The sequence below is a fragment of the Apodemus sylvaticus genome, chromosome 20 (assembly GCF_947179515.1).
Source record: "Apodemus sylvaticus chromosome 20, mApoSyl1.1, whole genome shotgun sequence".
NCBI classification, from domain to species: Eukaryota; Metazoa; Chordata; class Mammalia; order Rodentia; family Muridae; genus Apodemus; species Apodemus sylvaticus.
Window position 1 is genome coordinate 50,907,570 of NC_067491.1, and position 19,878 is coordinate 50,927,447.

General features: G+C 45.0%; 1 protein-coding gene across 6 annotated transcripts in view; it reads left to right on the forward strand.

Moving 5' to 3' along the window:
* Positions 1-19,878, forward strand: part of Ric8b (RIC8 guanine nucleotide exchange factor B) — a 97,336-nt gene that overhangs the window by 53,100 nt on the left and 24,358 nt on the right. For all 6 annotated transcript variants that reach the window (XR_007974575.1, XM_052164818.1, XM_052164819.1 and 3 more), the window contains exons 5-7: positions 285-513; positions 1,151-1,246; positions 9,465-9,609. Coding sequence is in view for 5 of the 6 variants with exons in the window: in XM_052164818.1 (XP_052020778.1) it covers positions 285-513; positions 1,151-1,246; positions 9,465-9,609 (470 nt within the window). In the remaining variant the exon portion in view is untranslated. The remainder of the gene's footprint in view (positions 1-284; positions 514-1,150; positions 1,247-9,464; positions 9,610-19,878) is intronic.

The window sequence follows — 19,878 nt, forward strand, 5'->3', positions numbered from 1 at the left end:
TTGCTGCTACACTGGCTCATTCCTCTCAGTGTTTCAGAAGGTGGCGGGGCATCCTGGGAGTGTGTCTGTCCGTTTACCATAGCTTCTTTTTAATTTGTCATGTGTATGACAGATTTAGACAGGTCTTTATTTTCTCTTAGTGAATACCAAGTCTTAATGGCTCAGTTTGAAAGAGAAAAATTTTAATTGACTCATAAAAGTCACCTCTGAACTTTGTATTATGTTTGCATTTTAAAAGCCTATTCATTCAAATTAAAATATTGTATTTTCCAATTGCCTTTCAGTAACGCCGTCAACCTTTTAAGCAATGTTCCCGTCTCTTGTTTGGATGTACTCATTTGTCCATTATCCCATGAAGAAACCGCGCAAGAGGCAGCGACTCTAGATGAAGTGCCCAGTGATAAGACAACGGAGAAAGACACAGCTTTGAAAAGCAGTCCCATGGTCTACAACGGCATGAACATGGAGGCCATTCACGTCTTACTCAGCTTCATGGAGAAGAGAATTGATAAGGTGAGGCTTCTGGAGAGGGAAGGCACCCAAACCCAAGGTGCCCATAGAGAGGAGACACAGCAGGAGCGCCCAGCTTGGCCTCTGCTACCATGATAACGACAAACTGGAAGAAACCAAGGGAATTTATGTAATGTTAAAGTTGTGTTTTTACACCAAATTTATAACTAGTGTCTGAAAGTAAAGGAAAAATGAGCTGCCCTGCATAGCTAATTTGTAAATGTCGGTAGTAAAAACTAATCTCTCCACAATGACATGTTCAAAAGTGTTTTGTCTTCAAATTTCTCTAGTCTGTCACTCAGTTTCTCCTGTAAATGTGTTGAAAGGCAGCAGTGTTGCATAGATGTTTCAGAGTCCTTTGCTTCTTTGAAACAAATTGGTTGGGCTTGTGTAAACCCTAGGAAAAACGTAGGATAAGCAGGAAGACAGAGCTACGTAGTAGAATGAAGATCGCTTATGGAAATGCTACTTAAAGTAACTTTAAAACGGGGTCCTAAGCCGTGGTATCAAAGGCTGTCCCCTCCCACCTTCCCCTCCCTCCCTCCCTCCCTCAAGAAAGTCTTCATGTTCTCATGTTACATGGGGGAGAGCCCCAGCCTTAGGAACTGAACTAATATGGCATGCATGGTTTTCTTTATAGGGGAGCAGCTATAGAGAGGGTCTAACTCCAGTTCTCAGCTTATTAACAGAATGTTCCCGAGCCCATCGGAACATCCGAAAATTTCTCAAAGATCAGGTAATTGCTTACATCTTAAAGTTAAAACTTTGTATATATGTTGTTAACATAGAACTAATAAATTCTCGTGATAGTTTTCTTTCAGAAAATCAGAAACCTTCTAGCCAGAAGTAAATGATCTTATGCAAGTTGTTATTCATTCATTTAACCAGCAAATGTTTACTGAGGTCTCTGTGCTGTTTGCTAAGTGTTGCTCTGAGTACTCCACACTGTGAGCTTGTTCCTCTTACAGGCTTTGCCTTCTAGGAGACGATGAAAAGAATAACTGTGTAACTTAGTGCGTGAGAAGTGGCTTAAGGAGAAGAGGAGCAGAAAGGAGGGTTGTGACGCAGGAGCACCTTGTAGAGGTGACAGTGAGCAGAGTTGGGTCAATAGCAAGTGTCTCTGAGAACGTTGAAGAGAAGCTGTCAGAGAGAAGACGTTAGAGTTCTCAGACGCGGGAAACAAGGCTGCTAATGTGACTAGACAAAAGACAGAAAGGAGAGGGCGGCAGTAAACACGTGATCAAGGCCATGACAAGCATGGGTAGCACTTTGGGTTCTCTCAGAAAAAGATGAGAAGGCCCTGGAATGTTTTCAGATGTTTGGTAGGAGGACCTCATGTGCGTTGAGAAGACTAGAGATGCTGTGTGTGTGAGGAGAGTGGAGGATGAGGTGACTGCCATGCCTCGTGGTGAGAGCAGGCCTGGGAACTGAAGAAAGTTTTGTAGGTACAGCTCACATAACACACTGGCAGACTGGGCCCCAGCTGAAAGGAAGCAGTAAGCTCTGAACTGCTCACACTCCTCTGAAACTCAAGACTTGGACAGTAATGGGCTCCTGACACTTTCTGCCTCACTCACACACCTTCTTCTCCAGCCCCTGGTGCAGCGCCTTTCCTTCTCTCGTGCCTAGGAAGCTCTCGTGCTCTTCATGACTGTAGTCACGCCTTTCCATACAGCGCTGACGGCTCAGCAGCACGGTTCAGTCAGCCTCTACCTCCCGTGCAGCCGCTGAACACCTGACAATGCTAGACTCCCTTGCTTTAAGGCTGCCAGTACCAGGCAGCTCCCCAAAATGTTGCAATACGTTTTACAGCTCCTTTTTTGTTTCAAAAGGAAACAGAATCCCATGTAGCCCACATTGTCCTCTAAGTCACTATGTGGCTGAGGATGGCCTTCAACTCCTGATCCTCAGGCCACCACCTCTGAAGTGTGTGCATCACTACACCAAATGTATGCAGTCCTCGAGGTCATCTCAGCATGTGTGCATGCTAGGCAAGCCCTAGAGGCCTTTGCTGGTTGTCTTCCCAGTCCTAATGTTTGTGTGCCTAAGTGCATCTTATGTCTGCCTCACTCCTCCCGTGTTGGTTTGTTGATCACACCCTGGTGTAGTGACTTTGAACACATCTATATTCTGACGACTCTCAGATAATGTATGCTAAAGCACAAACCTGAGCCATCCTCAGATCCCGGGACATTTACGGTGATCTGCTCATTCTGACTGTGGGATGTGTAGTGGTTTTCCTTTAGAATAGCCCAAATTAATACCATAACTTTCCATCCTCCTTTCCGGTTTCTTCCTCTTAGTTTTCCTGTGCCATTACTAACACCACCCTTTACTTAACTGGCCATTTATAAATTAATCAGGGTCATCTTGATACATGATGAAAATGAAGTAGACTCTTTACTGTGTGTCAGCACATGAATAGTGCTGACAAAAGACATCAGAAAGCAGGAACTCATTGTTTATTGATTGATTTAATATATGTGAGTACACTGTAGCTATCTTCAGATATACCAGAAGAGGGCAACAGATCCCATTACAGATGGTCGTGAGCCACCTTGTGGTTGCTGGGAATTGAACTCAGGACCTCTGGAAGAGCAGTCGGTGCTCTGAACTGCTGAACCATCTCTCTAGAGCCAAACTCATTGCTTTTGAATAGAGATACCTTAAAAGCATGATAGCTGTTTTAGCAACCAACTCAGCTTATTTATATGTTTGATTCCTTTAAGGCATTCTACCTTGACTAGAAGAACTTGGTAAAGAATAATGAATAAAAATATATTATGGGGCTGGAAAGATGGCTTAGGTTGAAAGCACTCATTTTCCACATGTCCTGGGTTCAATTCTCAGCACCCATATTACAGCTCACATCTGTCTGTAACTCCAGGTTTAAGGGATCCAGTGCCTTCTTCTATCTCCACGTAGTGCATGCACATATGCACAGACACAGACATACAGGCAAAACACCCATATTGAAAATGCTTTTACTTAAAAGAAAATACTTTATTTTTATGTTTTTAGCTTGTTAATAAAAGAAGATCAAGGATCAAGTAAACTGTCTATGTCTGCTTTTTCTAATAAGGACAGCTAAAGAAGCCTATTAGCCAGCCACATACTGTGTTCATGCCCCAAATATAAGACCCTCTGTGTCCTCAGGAAACACTGCAGTTTAGGTGAGGAACAAGATAAGAGGTGAAAGGGCAGCTAAAACTAAGGTGTGTTAGCCTGGGTTCCGTCAGGGTAGTGGGTGACACTACTTCAGGACACTGACGAGTACAGCAGAGAAGAGAAGGCCTGGGCCTGTCCCTCTGGAGGTCCAAGGATGAGAGATTGCATCCAGTGAGAGCCATCTCACTGCCACCCTGAGCTGCAGGGCACCACAGGGCACATTCGTCACACTGCTTGTTGCTGGGACAGACTTCCTGTCAGAAGCCACTTAGGAAGGATTTGTTCTGGCTCATAGTTTAAGAATATGGTCCTTCATGGTGGAGAAGGCACGGTAGCAACAGCAGCTTCGAGTTGTTTGCTCATTTCTCTTCAGACTGAGAAGCAGACCAAGGGAAAGCCAGTATTCGGTAGCGTGTTCAGGACCTCACAGTGCAAAATATGCTCACTCCATTTCCCAGGAGTCCTAACTCACTCCAGTGCTCCTTCAAAGGCACAGAGTTGTAGCAACCTGAACTGTAGAGTGACAGCCTATCTGAAATCAATAACCAGTGGCTGGGGTGATGGCCCAGAGGGTAAGAACACTTGCTCGGTAACCACGGGGACCTGCATTCAAGTCCTAATTAGGTAAAACTGTTGGGCACGGCCATGTGTAACTGTAAGCACTCTCAGTGCCTGACACAGGAGGATGATGAGGGTTGCTGACCTAGCGTTAGGTACACTAAGAGACTGTCTCAAAGGAATACCTCAGAAAGTAATAAACAGGCACACAGTGTTGTCTGCTGCCCACAATAGCAAGAAGTACAAATTTCCTAGAGTCAGGACAAATTCCTTCCGTATGTAAAGTCAAAATGACTTTGCTGTTTTTGTGTACACACTGATGGTGCAGCCACTTGGTATATATTTTTATTCCAAAAGAGAAGCAACAGTGGGGAATTGGCTTAAAGTCCCCGGGAGAAGGGCAGCGAGTCTTGTTGGACACTGCCCAGCTGACTGCTTGCTGATGGTGATGCAGGCTGCGCTGTGTTTCTTGGGTCCCTGTTATGGCTTCACTCCAGCATCCCCAGTATGTATCGTCTCACTGGGCTCGTTGCAGGGGCTCTGAGCATGCCGCACAGTTCTGCTCGGCCTTCTTTGAAATCTGTGTTGATGTTGTTATGATCGTATGAGTCTTGCATTTTGCATACCTGCAGAATCAGTACCATGTAGATGGCAGAAAAATCTGCCTCTGATAGGAACTCTGACTCTGCTTGAGCCCCTGCTGCAGCCACAGAACCTCACCAGCTGGACACAGCGAGACAAGTCCTGGGCTGGTCTTGTATAGTAAGCCAGTAGAGAGCACCCTAGGCTCAGTCCTTGAGACAACGCTATCCTGAAAGACCTCTTGGCCTGTAATGGGAGTGGACGATTTGGGAGGTGGCCTCAAGGCTTTTTACAGAAACCTCATAATTAGCATTCTGCCAATGTCTAACAGTCTGTCTAAGTACCTCCCTAAACCATACCCTTAGTCACTGTTTCTGTTCATTCTTTAAGATACAAATTTTACAAATCCTCTGTTTCCTCTTGCTTCCAGCACTTACTATAAATCCAACAGTAGCCAGTAACACTAACGTCATAACCCAGATATTTTATTGCTTTGAAATTTCTCTGGGCAAATAAACTAGTCCAGTATCCCTGGTTTCAGCCTTGTCTTAGCACATGAATTCTTTATAACATTATAATAATGACAGCTTCTTCTCCCAGCCCCCCATCTTCCCATCAGATGCTCCTTTCCATCCAAAGTGAGTTTCCTAGCTCCTGCCTCTTCTGAGGCCTTACCAACTCCCAGTTAAACTCCATTTATAACACTTGAAATTCCCTAGTGTGTGCCTCCAAATTCTTCAAACCTCTTCTAGTTGGTTACCAGTTCCAAAGCTGCCTCTCCACTTTCAGGTATAGTTACAGTAGCAATAATTACATGTAGTTACAGTATATACAGTAATACAATGGAATTCAGGATACACACAATATTTACATAAGTTACAGCTCTACAGTAGCTTCTGGAACCAACTTTTTGTTAGTCTGCTCATTGATATCGCCGTGAAACCCTGAGGCAGCCTAAGTTTACAGAGAAAGCAGATTATTTGGTCCCAGAGGTTTAAGAGGAAGGCACTGGCATTGGCTCAGCTTGGGTGAGGATGGCACGGCACGTGGCAGAAGTGCACATTCAGGAGGAAGCATCTCAAAGCAGAAAGCCAGAGTGGGATCACCCTTTAACAGCTTGCTCTCCTGCGAGGGTCCCAGAGTTACCTTAATCCCCTGTGGGACAGCTCCCCAGTGACCTGAGAACATCCCTGTTACCTGAGCTCCTTTAAAAAAAATATTATTTATGTATCTGAGTACACTGTCACTGTCTTCAGACACACCAGAAGAGAGCACCAGATCCCATTACAGATGGTGGTGAGCCTGTTACCGGAGCTCACAGTTAAGGCCAGCTCACACCTCTTGCCACCACCAGGAGGGATCGTGCTTTAATGTACAGACACTTAGAGAATGCAAGGAAAACACAGCCCAGTCTCCACACAGGGAGATAATGAATGTACGTCCCTGGTCCAGGAGCTGCCCTTGCCGTAGTCACTTACAGATCCTCACTGCCGACCCTGCCCACTTTTCTGAGCAGTAACAAAAGCTTAACTTTGTCTCCTTTTCTGCTCTTTAGATATTTGCCCCACAATCTCTGTTCCACAACTGTTTACAGACTCCAGTGCTGATTCTAACTCAAAGACGAGACCTCCTCTCTTACTCGTCTCCATCTCCCTCCCAGCAGCTGCCAAAATGTACAGCCTGCCTGTCTTGTGTTTTTCTTTCAGACTCTAATAAAATGGTCCTTGGATTTTAAATAAAAGTAAGGGCAAAGGAAGGAGGAGGAAAGAGAAAGAAACAAACTTCTAAAGAGAATGCACTGTAGATAGAACTCAAGAAAGGCAAAACCTAACAGGGTGTGGCCCACCAGAGGAACAAGTCCTTGTCATTCCCAAGGCCATAAACTCAATCTCTAGCACCAAGGGGAAAATAACAGATAATTAGCTATGATAATACTGCAATTGAAGCTATGTCTAATTACGTATTACATGTAGTAGCAACTACCTTATTAAATCTAGCTCAGATATACACAAAGGAAATTGGCCTTGAGTGTTCTGTGTTTGAGCAATTACAAAGGAAAACTGGAAATTACTGACCCAGGTTGTATTAGTCTAGACAGAGAAGAGATGCTGTGTTTGAGAGAGAAACTGGATACAAACTTACCAAACTTGCTGGGAGATAGTGTCAGAGTGCATGTGCCTTCGGGAGGGACAGGAGACAGCAGGGCAATAAGGCCTTTAAGAAACCACAGAAAGTAGCTAGTGGGTTCTGCATGCTAACCTTTGTCTGCAGTTGTGCACACTGGATAGGAAGGTAGATGCAGTCTGTAGAAATCACCTAGTGAGTATCTCATTCTTGTAGAAATAAGGATTAAGCCCAGAATTGAATTGACTGAGTCAGATAAGGGACGATTGCTTATGCCGTACGATTGCTTATGCTGTACATTATGCTCCACCCTTCTAGAGATATTTATACATGGATCTTATAGACATTTGGATAAGTTCCTTGTCTGACATGTGGTCTCTGTTTTAACTTATAGCTATATTTCCAGACCCTGTATTTCCTGGTATACTCACTGTTGATAGAGAGATGGAAGGGGAAAATTAGTTAACTAGATTAAATAAATGCTACATGTGTGCGGTCTGCATAAGTACATAGTAAATTGTTCTTGGACTTTGTAATGTGCCTCATTTCCTCACGCAAGAACTGTTATACAGAAGGCACTCTCTGTGATTTGGGTATCGTTTTTCTTCTAAGAACATGTCTCAGAGACTTGATGTTGCCAGGATGACCATGGTGGGTGATGACGTAGAACCTTTAAGAGGAATGTCCTGATAGAAAATCCATAGTGGGCACTGCCTCAGCGGGGTTAAGGTAGCTCCTACAGGACCCTTCATCTCTTACAGAACAAACTGGTAAGCTGTCCTGACCCTTGAATTGCTATCTGACTTTTTATTTCTTGATGTAAGAACATTTCCTCCTACAAACACCCCTGCCTTTATGACACCATCCTTCATTAGGCCCTCAGTAGCAGTAGGAGTGGGTAGGATCACCTGACCTTGGACTTTCAATCTCCAGAACTGTAAACTAAATAAAACTTTCTTCATTAAATTAGCATGCCTTGAATATTTCACTTGGACTTATTCATTTCCCCTCTAAGTCAACAAATATTTGTTGGACACCTATAATATTCCAGGCACTTGGAAGAGACTAATAAAGAAAGGGGAAAACCATCCCTATGAAACTTATTTTTAAAAAAGATACTAGAATAAGCATTAGGGTTAAGAGAGATGCTCAGAAGGGCACATCCGACAGCATTTACCTATAGCAGGTGGTCAGAGCATGAGAAGGCTGGTAGAAGACTGTCAGTGGGAGATGGGGAACAGTAAAGTTACTGAGGGACAAGTCAAGGAATGCTTTCTTTTCACTGAGTAGAGACTTGTGGGGAAGGAAGGGGAGAGGGAGGGGGAGAGAGATCTGTTATTGTAGCTAGCATAGTGAAAAATACTTGGTGAAGAAAGGTTATCTCTCCCCCAAATGCTTGGATTTAAGTGTTTTAGATTCATAATATTTTTAGATTTGGGGATATCTGCACAGTAAGATATCTTGCAGTGGGACCCAAGTGTAAATACAAAATTCCTTCCTGTTTTGTATGCACCTGATGCCTAGAACTTTAAGATATTTTACACATCTTAGCATCCCTTTACTTAGACTATCACATGCAGTTCATTTTCCTTGTCACATGTGGTTTCTATTTGTGGCATCATGGCTGTACTCAAAGGTTCCAGATTTTGGAGTTAGGAATATTCAATCTGAAATAGCCATTATAAAATTAAACAGTGGAAACACATAAATACAGGTTTTAAAAAATTAAATACCTATTATGCTGTTAGAGTTAAAAGAATTGAGAACTCAGTATGGCCTGGGCCCCTGAGGAAGTGTGTGAACGAATGGGAAAGCACGTACCCACGTGTGTTACAGGGCAGCCTGGGTGCTCTGTCTTAGACACCATCTGCTCTCTCTGTTACTCTTCCCTCCCTTTCACGGTCCTGAAATTGGCCAAGGAGGCTAGGCCAGCTAGCCCCAGCGTCCTCTTGTCTCCACTTGCACGCATGCTAGGATTACAAACAAGCCCATGCCCTGGATTTTCCCTCTGTGGTTTCTGGGTAGTGAATCGGATCCTCATGCTCACGTAGAAAGCACTTTGCTGGCTTATAACCCCCATTTTGCTTTCAGACTCTGTCTCGCTCTGATGGGGCTAACACAGACTTTGAACTTGATGTCCTCTCTCAGCCCTGCACGTGCGTGGGTCATAAGCCTCTGTGCTCTCATTCCCCACAAGAGAGAAGAACACGACATGGACTTCAAACTAATGTTTACTAGGCACCAGAAGCACTGCAGGTGCTGTGACAACCAGCCAGCACCGGGAAAACATGTTTCTATCCTAACAGAACCTTACTACACACATGAGATTGTTTGAGGTCTGGACATTTGCTGGTTATGACAATGGTTAATTTTATTTGATTTGGAAACTCACAGTTATTTCTATTTGTTACTCTTACTGAAACTTAAGTATAATTCCTTCTATGATTGACCAGTTGCCTCCTGCCATTCTCATGAACCCCAGTACCTCCATTGATGACAGCTTCTTTCACCTTTGCAATCAGGTTTTACCGCCTTTGAGGGATGTGACGAACCGACCGGAAGTCGGCTCAACCGTGAGAAATAAGCTGGTGCGCCTCATGACGCATGTTGACCTTGGCGTTAAGCAGATTGCTGCTGAGTTCCTTTTTGTCCTTTGCAAAGAGAGAGGTAGGTGAAACTCCCTTTGTCTTATTTTTTTTATCTTTTGGAGGAAATTTGAGAAAATTTCCTGTTGGGTATAGCATTGCAGTCTTTGCAGAGCTGGCTACTTACAGGCTGTTAAGATAGCTCCTCAGATGAGCAGGAATAGGAATTGTAACCATTGTTCTATGTCCCCCAACTCCCCATGGCATGCAGACACATGCTCTTCCAAACACACAGGCATCTAACCTTTGTCTGTGTGTACTTACCCCAGACTTGGTAGTGTCTTGGGCTTGGGAGCCATTGTCAGACGCCTGCCTTAATCTAGGCGCTACTGTTTTAGTGACCAGTACAAACCTGCTTGGTTCCTCTGCTTCCTCTCAAAATCCCAGAAAAAGTTTGGTTTCCTTACTGACTCTTCAGGCCATGGTCACAGAATGTCACCGTGTCATATACTGATGGACATCCAAAAGTCTGTTAAAGTGTGGCCTTTACCCTTGAGATAACAAATAATATTTTTCTTTGTATAGTATCTTTGCATAAAAATCACATCTAAGCTGGTTTTTTTTTCATTTTTTTGAAGAACCCCAGTTTTGTAAGATAGTTAAGAGATGAAAAGCACTCCTGTCAAAACATCTCTCTCTCTCTCTCTCTCTCTCTCTCTCTCTCTCTCTGTCTATACATCCATCCATCCATCCATCCATCCATCCATCTATCCATCATCCATCAGTGCTGGGAATTGAACTTAGGGTCTCATACATGCTAGTCAATTGCCTTATCACTGAGCTGTATCATATATTTGAGCCAGCCCTCAAAAATCTTAAATACTCTGTATCATTAAACCTTGTTTCAGACTGTTTCGTTCAACTAGTTAAGTTCCTGTAAAGATGGACCACCATTAGCAACATAATTGAAGTGTTATTGTAATGTCGATAACAGTTTTTAGCAGTGACAGGTGTCATGTACTCAACATCCTTCCAAGCCACTGCCTAAACCACTGAGTTCCCAAAAGGACGCTCTACTGGTCAGGTTGCTTCACTTCAGCCTCTTCTTCAACTATTAACTTCTTCCATGATTTATAAAAAGATTGACTTGCATCTTATAATCAGATGGTTATCACAGTTCCTCATGTGTGTTGCCAACTAGAGGCTGATTGGATCTTCTTAGATCACAGATGTGCTACAGGGAAGCTGGGGAGATAGGTTAGTCAGTTAAGTGCTTACACAATGATCTGAATTGGATGGTAGGAGGGAAGGGGCGGGTGGGTAGGTGGGTAGATAGGTAGGAAACTAGGCCAGGCTTGGTGGTACACACTTGTAATCCTGGCAATGGAGAAGCAGAGACAGGAGGATCCCTGGGAGAAGAATCCCTGGGGCTTGTTGGCTAGACAATTAAACCCAATTGTCAGGCGTCAGGCCAATGAGAGACCCTGCCTCCAAAGACACTGGACAGCATTCCAAAGGAATGACACCTAAAGTTGTTGACTAGCTTCTACAAACTCAGGCACACACATTTGCACCCATTTTAAAAAGCATATGTGTGTGTGTGAATGTGTGTGCGTACCCGTAAAACTAAACCATACATACATGTTGCCCATTCACTTCAACTGGATGTCAGGGCTGAGGGAGATACGCAGCATGAGAACCTGAGTTCAAAGCCCTCAGAACCCACAGAAAGCCAAGCACAGCTGTCCCTATCTAATCGCAGTGCCCCCACAGCCAGACATAAAACATCCGTGGCAGAGGCCAGCGCCCGGTTTACCCAGTGCGAACAGGAGCCTGGGAAAGCAGGGTGCGCCGTGGGAACCAGCGCCCAGCTGAGGCTGCTCCCACACTGCGCCTGTGTGCTCCGGCGCATGCGCCCGCAGTCACTCATACCCACCAAGGCTTTCAGATTTCCACGGTAGCCGTCGTAGTGTTACTTTCGACTCAGAAGATGGCTGGTTCTTTATGGATTTTTTTTTTTTTTTACAGTGAACACACATTTCTTGTACATATCTTTAAACTTCATCTATGACTGTGTTTCTAAGGACAGTCTCCCCTTCCTGGTGTGTCAATGCATAGCCAATATAGCACACACTTAGCAAGTGAATTCTGTGGTTATTTTCATTTGAGATAGTTGGCATTGTTCCTCCTAGGATATCTAGTACTTGGGAAGTTTTATAACACAACTGAACTCAAATCTAGCCTAGCTCAGTACAGTAATGTTTGTGTTGTTTGGTTTTTGGTTTTGGATTTTTTTCAGTTAAAATTTGAAATTTCTCAGTTTAATCATGTGATTTTCTTTTCAATCTTACTAGAAATGTATAAATGTATTCTTGGAATAAACTCCATTTATTCAAGACTGGGGAGATAGCTCAGTGGGTAAGGGTTCCTGCACTTGAGCTTCACCACCTGCCTTTGACCCAGAAATCTACATAGCAGGCTCCATGCATAGAGAGCCGACTGCTGCAGGTGACCTCTGACCTCCACATGTGTGCATGCGCACACGCTAATTAAAACAGCAAGTCAATGAGTGACTAAGTGTGATGTGTATTTTAAAATTTATCCATCCAAAATGTATTTTTAAGCCACACACAGAAGTACACAAAACAGTCAGGATTTTCACCCTCGTGTTATTTACTGCTGCAAATACCTGCAGCAGCCAAGCCCTTAGTAACGAGAATACCCGCAGTGTGCATGCGAAAGGACAGATGGAAATTACCCTTTGCAACAGTTTGTCGCTTGGAGAACAGAGGCTTCAGAGTTTGGGGAGGAGGCACTGCTGTTCAGCTACAACTCAGTGCTGCCACTAAGGAGCTGTGGACTAGCAAATAGCTAAGTCCCTCCTTCTTATTAGAAATAGAGTCTTCTCTCACACAGTGCCCCACCCACAGCTGCCCCTTCCTCCAGTCCTCCATGTCCCTACCCTTTCCTCTCCCCCACATTCACTCCTCCTTCATCTCCCATTAGAAAAGAGCAGGCCTCCAAGAGATGACAGCCAACCATGAGAAAACAACACAGTGAGACAAAGCAGCCCAGCTGTAGGAAGAGTCCGGAGAGCAGGCAGAAGAGTCAGACCCCCTGCTCCCACAGTTAGGAGTCCTACAGAGGTACCCAGCCAACACCCCAGCATGTGCAGAGGACCTGGTGCAGGCAGACGCCTGCAGGCCCTGTGCTTCCACTCCGTCTCTGTGAGCCAAGCAAGGTGCCCTGCTCCCGATGCCCTCCCTCCCCATGACTCCTGCAATGTGTCCCCTCCCTTTTCCTCTGGGACTCCCCGATGGTGAGGGAAGCACCCAGGAACGACCTCCCACTCAGACTCTCCCCATGATATCTAGCTGTGGGTCTCTGCCTCTGCTCCCATGGTCTGCTAGAGGAAGCCTCTGTGCTGACACCTAGACAAAGCACTCATCTCTGAGTATAGCAGAATACCATAGGAATCATATGATTGATTGATTGATTGATTGATTGATATATCGATTGATTGATTGATTGATTGATTGGTTTCTGCCAGTCATGTTCCGTTCTCCCCGAGCTCTGGTCTATGCAGTTTAGGTTCCTGGCCAGTGTCGGACACGCACTCCCTCTCAGGGAATGGGCCTCACATTGGAGTTGATCGGCTGCTCCTGCATGTCCTGTCGCACTGTGCCCAGCACATCTTGTTGGTCAGAGGTTTGGGGCTGGGTGCGTGTCCACGTTTCTCTTCCATACCCTGCAGAGCACCTTCCTGCACCAAAGAGACTAGAAGGTAGCGTGAAGGCTCCACGCTGGCACCGGCTTGACCTCCCCACGTCAAAGCGTGTGAACATGTTTATTTTTTTCTTGCTTTCTTTGAGGGACTTATTAATTTCCTCCCGTTTGTGTTTTCCTGCCTTTAAGAGATTTATTAATTGTATAAATTTATTGTATAAATTATATAAATTGTCTTTTTCTGGATTTCTTTCATGAATTTATTCATGTACTCTTTAAGGACCTCTGTCGTCTTCGTATAGATGATTTGAGGTCTTTTTCTTGTGCTTCTGCCTGTTGGAATGGTCTGGTCCTGAGTGGCAGCAGAGCAGGGACTTAGCAGAGATGGGCTGCCCTGGTTGCAGTTATGTTCTTCTGCCTGCTGGTGCTGGAGGCTGGGGCAGTAATGAGTCAGAGGATGGTCTGTGTGGTGCACGAGAGATGTGGGCAGGAGGGAGGCCACAGCTGGTGGTGTGTTACTGTGCCAGGGAGGAGGCCGAGGGATTGGGTCTAGGGAAACAGAAAGAGTGGCAAGGTCTCCGTGCAGGTCTAGTAACATCAGTCACAGTAGTTGAAGTTTCTCTTAAAGATACAGGAAGCTACATGCAATGTGAAGGAACTATAGTCTGTACTCACACCACAGAATAGCGCAGTAAGCAGCAGTCAGAAGCAAGAAGGGTAAAGTCTTAACAGACTAAGCAAGCATGAAAGGGACACCCAGGTGTCTTAAATACCCGTCTGTGCCAGGGTAGCCTACTCCTCTAGCCAGCAGGAACCAAAATACTAATGTGTAGTCCTATTACCAACTTGTGAGTTGTGACATAACTACATTTTTATTACTTTCACAAAGTCGGTGCTTCCTGGAAATTATGCTAAGAAAAAAAAACTGAATTCAGAAAAACAAATATTACTCCATATTTTCTTTCACATGTCTAAATGAGAGAGAAAATGTGAATCCTAAATATGTAAAGGGGGCCATTAGAAGGGGGCACAAGAGCTTGGGGTACCGGTAATGGAAGGCATGTAATGTGAGAGCAAGGGGGAAGGCGGGCCATCAGGGAGAGGGAGCCCCGCAAGAGGGGGGCTGGGGTGGGGGGCACGGATGGTTAGAAGCAGCCACATGCCCGGCATGCCGTTGGGTGGGAAAAACAGGGTAACGGAGCGCATCACTTTGCGTGCTAACATTTCAACACAATTCTTCTCAAGATAATACTTTTAAAACTGTACTCTCTTCAGGCTCCTTAAAAATCGTCTACATCGTTTAACCAAAAGAAAGTGGTTTGTGAAACAGTTCCCTCCTTCCATATGCGGCAGAGGACGCAGTGGCAGGGGCGAGTCACAGAGTCACAGTAGATTCAGCCTGAGCTCCTGGTCCGGCAGGCGGCACTCCCGCAGCTCTGCGCATGCGTGCCTCTGCTCCAGGCGAGGGCCCGCATCTCTAGCTTGTTGCTAAGGTGCTGTTTCTGTTCATGTTCTGCTTCCTGTCTTCCTAGAAGCCTTCCTCTGTGAGTTGTTCCTCTCTGTTCTTTGGTTTAATATTTTAAGCTTTCCCGTCTTGGAATATTGAAAGACTGATTATTTTTCTTTCCCAGTATCCCTACTACCCAGGGAGGGCTCACCTTAGTGCTACTCAGCCCTTTCCTTTCCAGTTCCAGTACTAGTAGGGCATGCTTCCCACCACCCTCAGCGCGTCCGTAGGCTGCCTCGTTTTCTGGAGCAATGGGCATTTTTCCATCTTTCCCCTACTGCAGTTTTCATGGTAGTTGCAATCACGTGCACCTCTCACTGTGTCTGTGCTGGAGCAGCCCTGGAGGACCTCTGACTGTTGGTGTCAGTGTCCAGTCCCACACTGCACTCCGAGTCAGCCTCTCAGCACCGCTCTCCCCACTCTTGGCTTCTGCTTCAGAGTGAACCCGCCATGTTTAGCATGCTGACTGCACGCATGCACCTGAGTTTCTCTCAGCTGCCCCCTTCTCCTGTCTGAAGCTGAATGCATGTTCTCCAGGGCCTGTGTTCCTCCGCCTGTCTGTGTCCTTTGTTCACACCCTCTGTGAAGGGACAGTCATCTGCAGTTAGTTACCCTGCCTGCCTTCTGTACATGTAAAGCTAATTACATTTAGGATTTTACTTCCTAAATGCCATTTTTATTTTCTCCTTCCATTTTGTTCCCACACCAGTTCATGTTATATACCTATAAAATCATTTTCTTAAAATATTAATATGTCAGACCTCCTGTTTCTAATCAGATTTTTTTTTTTTGGTCTGTTTGCCGGGCAGCTACTTGGGTTGTTATAAATGTGGACAGAACGTTGCCATTGCCCCTTGTGAACTGGCAGAGCTTCCTCAGGCTTGCCTGGGGAAGCTCACGTTGACTCCCACCCCTTGCCTGCCAGTGCCTGTCTCCCCGGCACCCACTGTGGGGCTGAGGCAGATGACGGTCCCTACGTTCTCTAGCTAGCATCCTTACAACATCAGCTTGCTAGAAATCATCTGATTTCAGCAGCATCTTTAGGTAATAACAGACAGTTACCATGACAAAAGACAGGCATCCTTGTGTGGGCCCGTTCATGTCTACGTAGCACCACCAGAAGATCCTTCCCTCTTTAGTAAGCCAGGCTCGGTCAGTTTTTCTCCCTACACAGTGTCCAGCAGGGCTTGGATAGGATATTTAGGAGCACACTAAGGGCAGACAAAGGCTCCTCCAGGGCTTCTCTCTGCTAGGACCTTACATTCCATTTAACTCCCTCTTTGCTCCCCAATATCTTGTTTTAAATTGTAACAAATTTTTATTTGACTTTATTTTTGGATCATTAATATGTCTTAATCATCTCTGAGCCAGGCAGTGGTAGCGCACGCCTGTAATCCCAGCACTTGGGAGGCAGAGGCAGGCAGATTTCTCAGTTCAAGGCCAGCCTGGTCTACAGAGTGAGTTACAAGACAGCCAAGGCTACACAGAGAAACCCTGTCTTGAAAAAAACAACAACAAAATCATCTCTGTAACCCATTTGTCTCAGAATTGACATACGTACCAGTAAAAGAGTAGTAAATATTCTTTTCATTAAAATATCAGGAGTCATTATTAACTAGGCATTAGTGTTCAGAGGACTTAGATTTGTGGTTCTTGATCATGAGTGGATTTGTATCTGACCATTTTCTGAGTATTAAGAATATCTATATACTCTAGACATTTGTTCCCTTAATAATTCATCATGTATTTCCTAACTTACTTGAATCACTGCACCCTAAGACACTGGCAACAAGAGATAGCATATCAGATTTATTCAAGGGCTCAGATTACTATCCCTCATTAAATACTTACATAGTGATTGCCGATAGCACTGAGAGGGAGTACAGCCACTGAGAGGTCTTAAGGTTAGAGATGGTGAGTGGGAGCTGAGTGTGCGGGTGTGCTAGGACCTGCCTGTGACCTCAGCGTCTGGAGACCTAGGAAGGAGGAAGTGAGGTCCAGGCCAGTTTGGGCTACAGAGGCTAGCTATCATTTAATTTCTTTATTGTATTAGCCCATGTTTCTTTTTACACAAATGGAACTGTTTTTTTTTTTTGTGTGTGTGTTCCTTGAGAGGAGGGATAGCTTAATGTGTCCCTGGAAGTGGGGATTTTCTCTATGAAAGGAGCGCTCGCCAGTTCAGTACTTAGAATTTAACAGCTTTATACATGTTTCCCATGCTCTTTCTACTTAAATACTCTGAGCAGAATATCCCCTTATCTCTCTCTATCTTAGCCCTTTATAAGGTCCTCAAGATACGTTTTGATTTTTAAAACTTAGACATGAGTACTATGTTTTCTTCTTTCCAGCCCTCCCCACTCCAGCTCCTCCATGCCATACGCTCTCACATTCATGCCTTCTAATATAATTAGATAGTTGTTCACACACACAACCACACACACTCACAACCTACTGAGTTGATTTAGTTTGCTGTTATGTGCGTGTGTTTAGGGCTGACCACTTGGGATTGGATAACCTATCAGGGAGCTCATTGCTGGGGAAAACTAATTCCTCCTTTCTTAGCAGCCACTGATTGCCTGAAACTCTTCATGTAAGGGTAGGGCCTTAGGAACCGGCCCCTATCTATGTGGGCATATGGACTGGCGTTGTCACTATGCAGATCCTAGTTAGGAAACTACACTGGAGATTTAATGGGCACAGCATTCCCTTGTGTCTGCCAACAGTGTCTAGTAGCAAATACCCCGGGGCTCTGGCTCTCAGTGTCCCCACACCTCCTTCCGCAGTGTCCCAGCCCTGAGTCTCAGGTGTAGGTGTTCTTTGTGGATGTACTGGGTGGGACTGTGTGCTCCTCTGTCAGTTCCTGTGCTTTCCCAGCCGTGGACCTCTGTGGTAGCCCCATCCGCTGCTTTGATGAGGGGTGAGGCCCTGCTTATCTGTGGGCATCGGGGTAAGTCTTTAGATGCAGTTAGAAATTAGGCTCCCTTAGGGTTGTTCCTCCTGTGGGGTCCATGCCTCTCCAGCCAGGCATAGTTACCTTGCTTTGCAGCCCCAGGCTTGCACTCCTCCCTGTGGAGTGGGAGTAGGTCGGTTAGACAGCTCCTGGTGAGCCTCAAGGTAAAAGTGCTGCTGTCAGGCTCCTCGCTGGGTGGGACCTGCGTCCCCAGGCAGCTTACACAGCACCTTCAGACCCATGGGAACGCTAGTCCGTCCGCAGAGAGCTTCCCAGGGCACTTCCCACGAGAGTCCTCCAAGCCCCGTGTCTGAAGAGTGTTCTCAGCAGTAGGGTCTTAGAGCTTTCAAGTTCTGGGGCAGTGGCTATGGCCATATTACTTTGGGGGTTCCTTGGACCCTCCTGACAACAACCTAATAGGGGTTTCCCTGCTTGGCACTGGAGTTTCTGTTAGTCTGTGGCACTTGGTAGGGAACATTATTACCCCGTGTGACATAACTCCATGCAGACAACACACACACACACACACACACACACACACACATGTTCTTGTAAGTAAGCTTCCGGCTTTTTCAAACCTTCTCAGACTTGCTTCTCTCTCCCTCCTCCTTCAGTCTGACCTGCCCCAGCTGCAGTCCACACACACATTTCCCCTTCCTCCTCAGCACCTGTGTGTGCATCTCTGAATTTTTCCAGCATTATTTTTTGAGGTGAATTGTATAAATTGTGGTGCTTTCAAATATCATGTTTTTATCATGGCTTTATACATGGATAAATGTGTAGTGTTGTTTTCTACAGTTAACCTTAGGATGTCATTTTATGAACATACTACTTAAAGCCTTCAGTAAAGTTTTTAATCTTTTTATTATATACATAATTGTGCGCCTTGAAACGTATCTGAAGAAAACAAAGTACACTTATATAAAGTTGCCTGTAATTGTTCAGTATATTCCTTAAAAAGTTTATGTCTGTCTGTCTGTCTGTCTGTCTCTCTCTCTCTCTCACACACACACACACACATACACACACACACACACACACATACACACACACACACACACACACACACGTATGCACTCATGCACACATGCATGTACACACATCTCTACGGTGCAGGGTTTCTTTGCAAAGATTTTTGTGTCAGCTCATTTAAAGGATATTTGTCTTCTTACAGAAGACCCATGACATATACTCAGTCCCTCACACTGTGTGTGTGGGGGGGGGGGGAGAGAGAGACAGAGAGACAAAGAGACAGAGAGACAGAGAGAGAGAGAGAACACAGCAGTTTTATACAGTATTCACTAGAGGTAAAGGAACGAGAACTGACGTTTTGCTGCATATTTTCTAAAAAACTCAGTGGTATTAATTTGGGAAGTAGGTAGTTCTTGTTCCATTTCTACAGCTCAGAAAACTGAGGTAGAGCTATAAAATATTTTATCCAAGTTCAGCCAGCTTATAAAGCTGATAGTATTGAAATCCAGCCAGTCTGACTCAGTGGCTTCCTATGTTTAGATGTTGTTGCTAACTTTGTTATGTTAACGTGTGTGTTGGGTCCACATGTGGATGTACACAGGAAGCCCAGAGTTGGCTGTTGGTGTCTTCCTCAATGGCTCTCTGCTTTATTTATTGAGGCAGGCGCTCTCAATTGAATCTGGAGCTTGCAGTACCTAGAAAGTCCTGTCTCTGTCCCCCAAGTGCCCACCCAGCTTTTCCATGGCCTCTGGGGACCTGAACGCTGGTCTTCATGCCTGTGTCACAAGCACTGTTTTTCATTGGGCCATCTCCCCAGACTGCCCCACCCTGCTTACTGGTACTTTAGCCTTTCTATTGTCATTATTTCTTAAATATTTTCCTTCCTATCCTTGTAAGGATAAAAAAAAAATTAAGGTTGTTCATGCCACTCATGCAATATCCTAATCTGACTTTCATTATTTTTAGTTTTAAAAAATAAGATGAGAGATCAAAAACTTAATACCTGACTCTTACCAGTAGGGGCACAGAGGCTCCACATTTATCAGACTGTGTACAGAAGAGTGATTTCAGAATTCCTGGTACCTAAAGACAGTATCTTAGTCCTCATAGCAGCTAGGAGCATTTGTAGGGAGTTCTGTCTAGCCACTTGATGCTTAGAAGGTTCCCGCCATGCAGGACTGCCCCGCCCCTCTGCT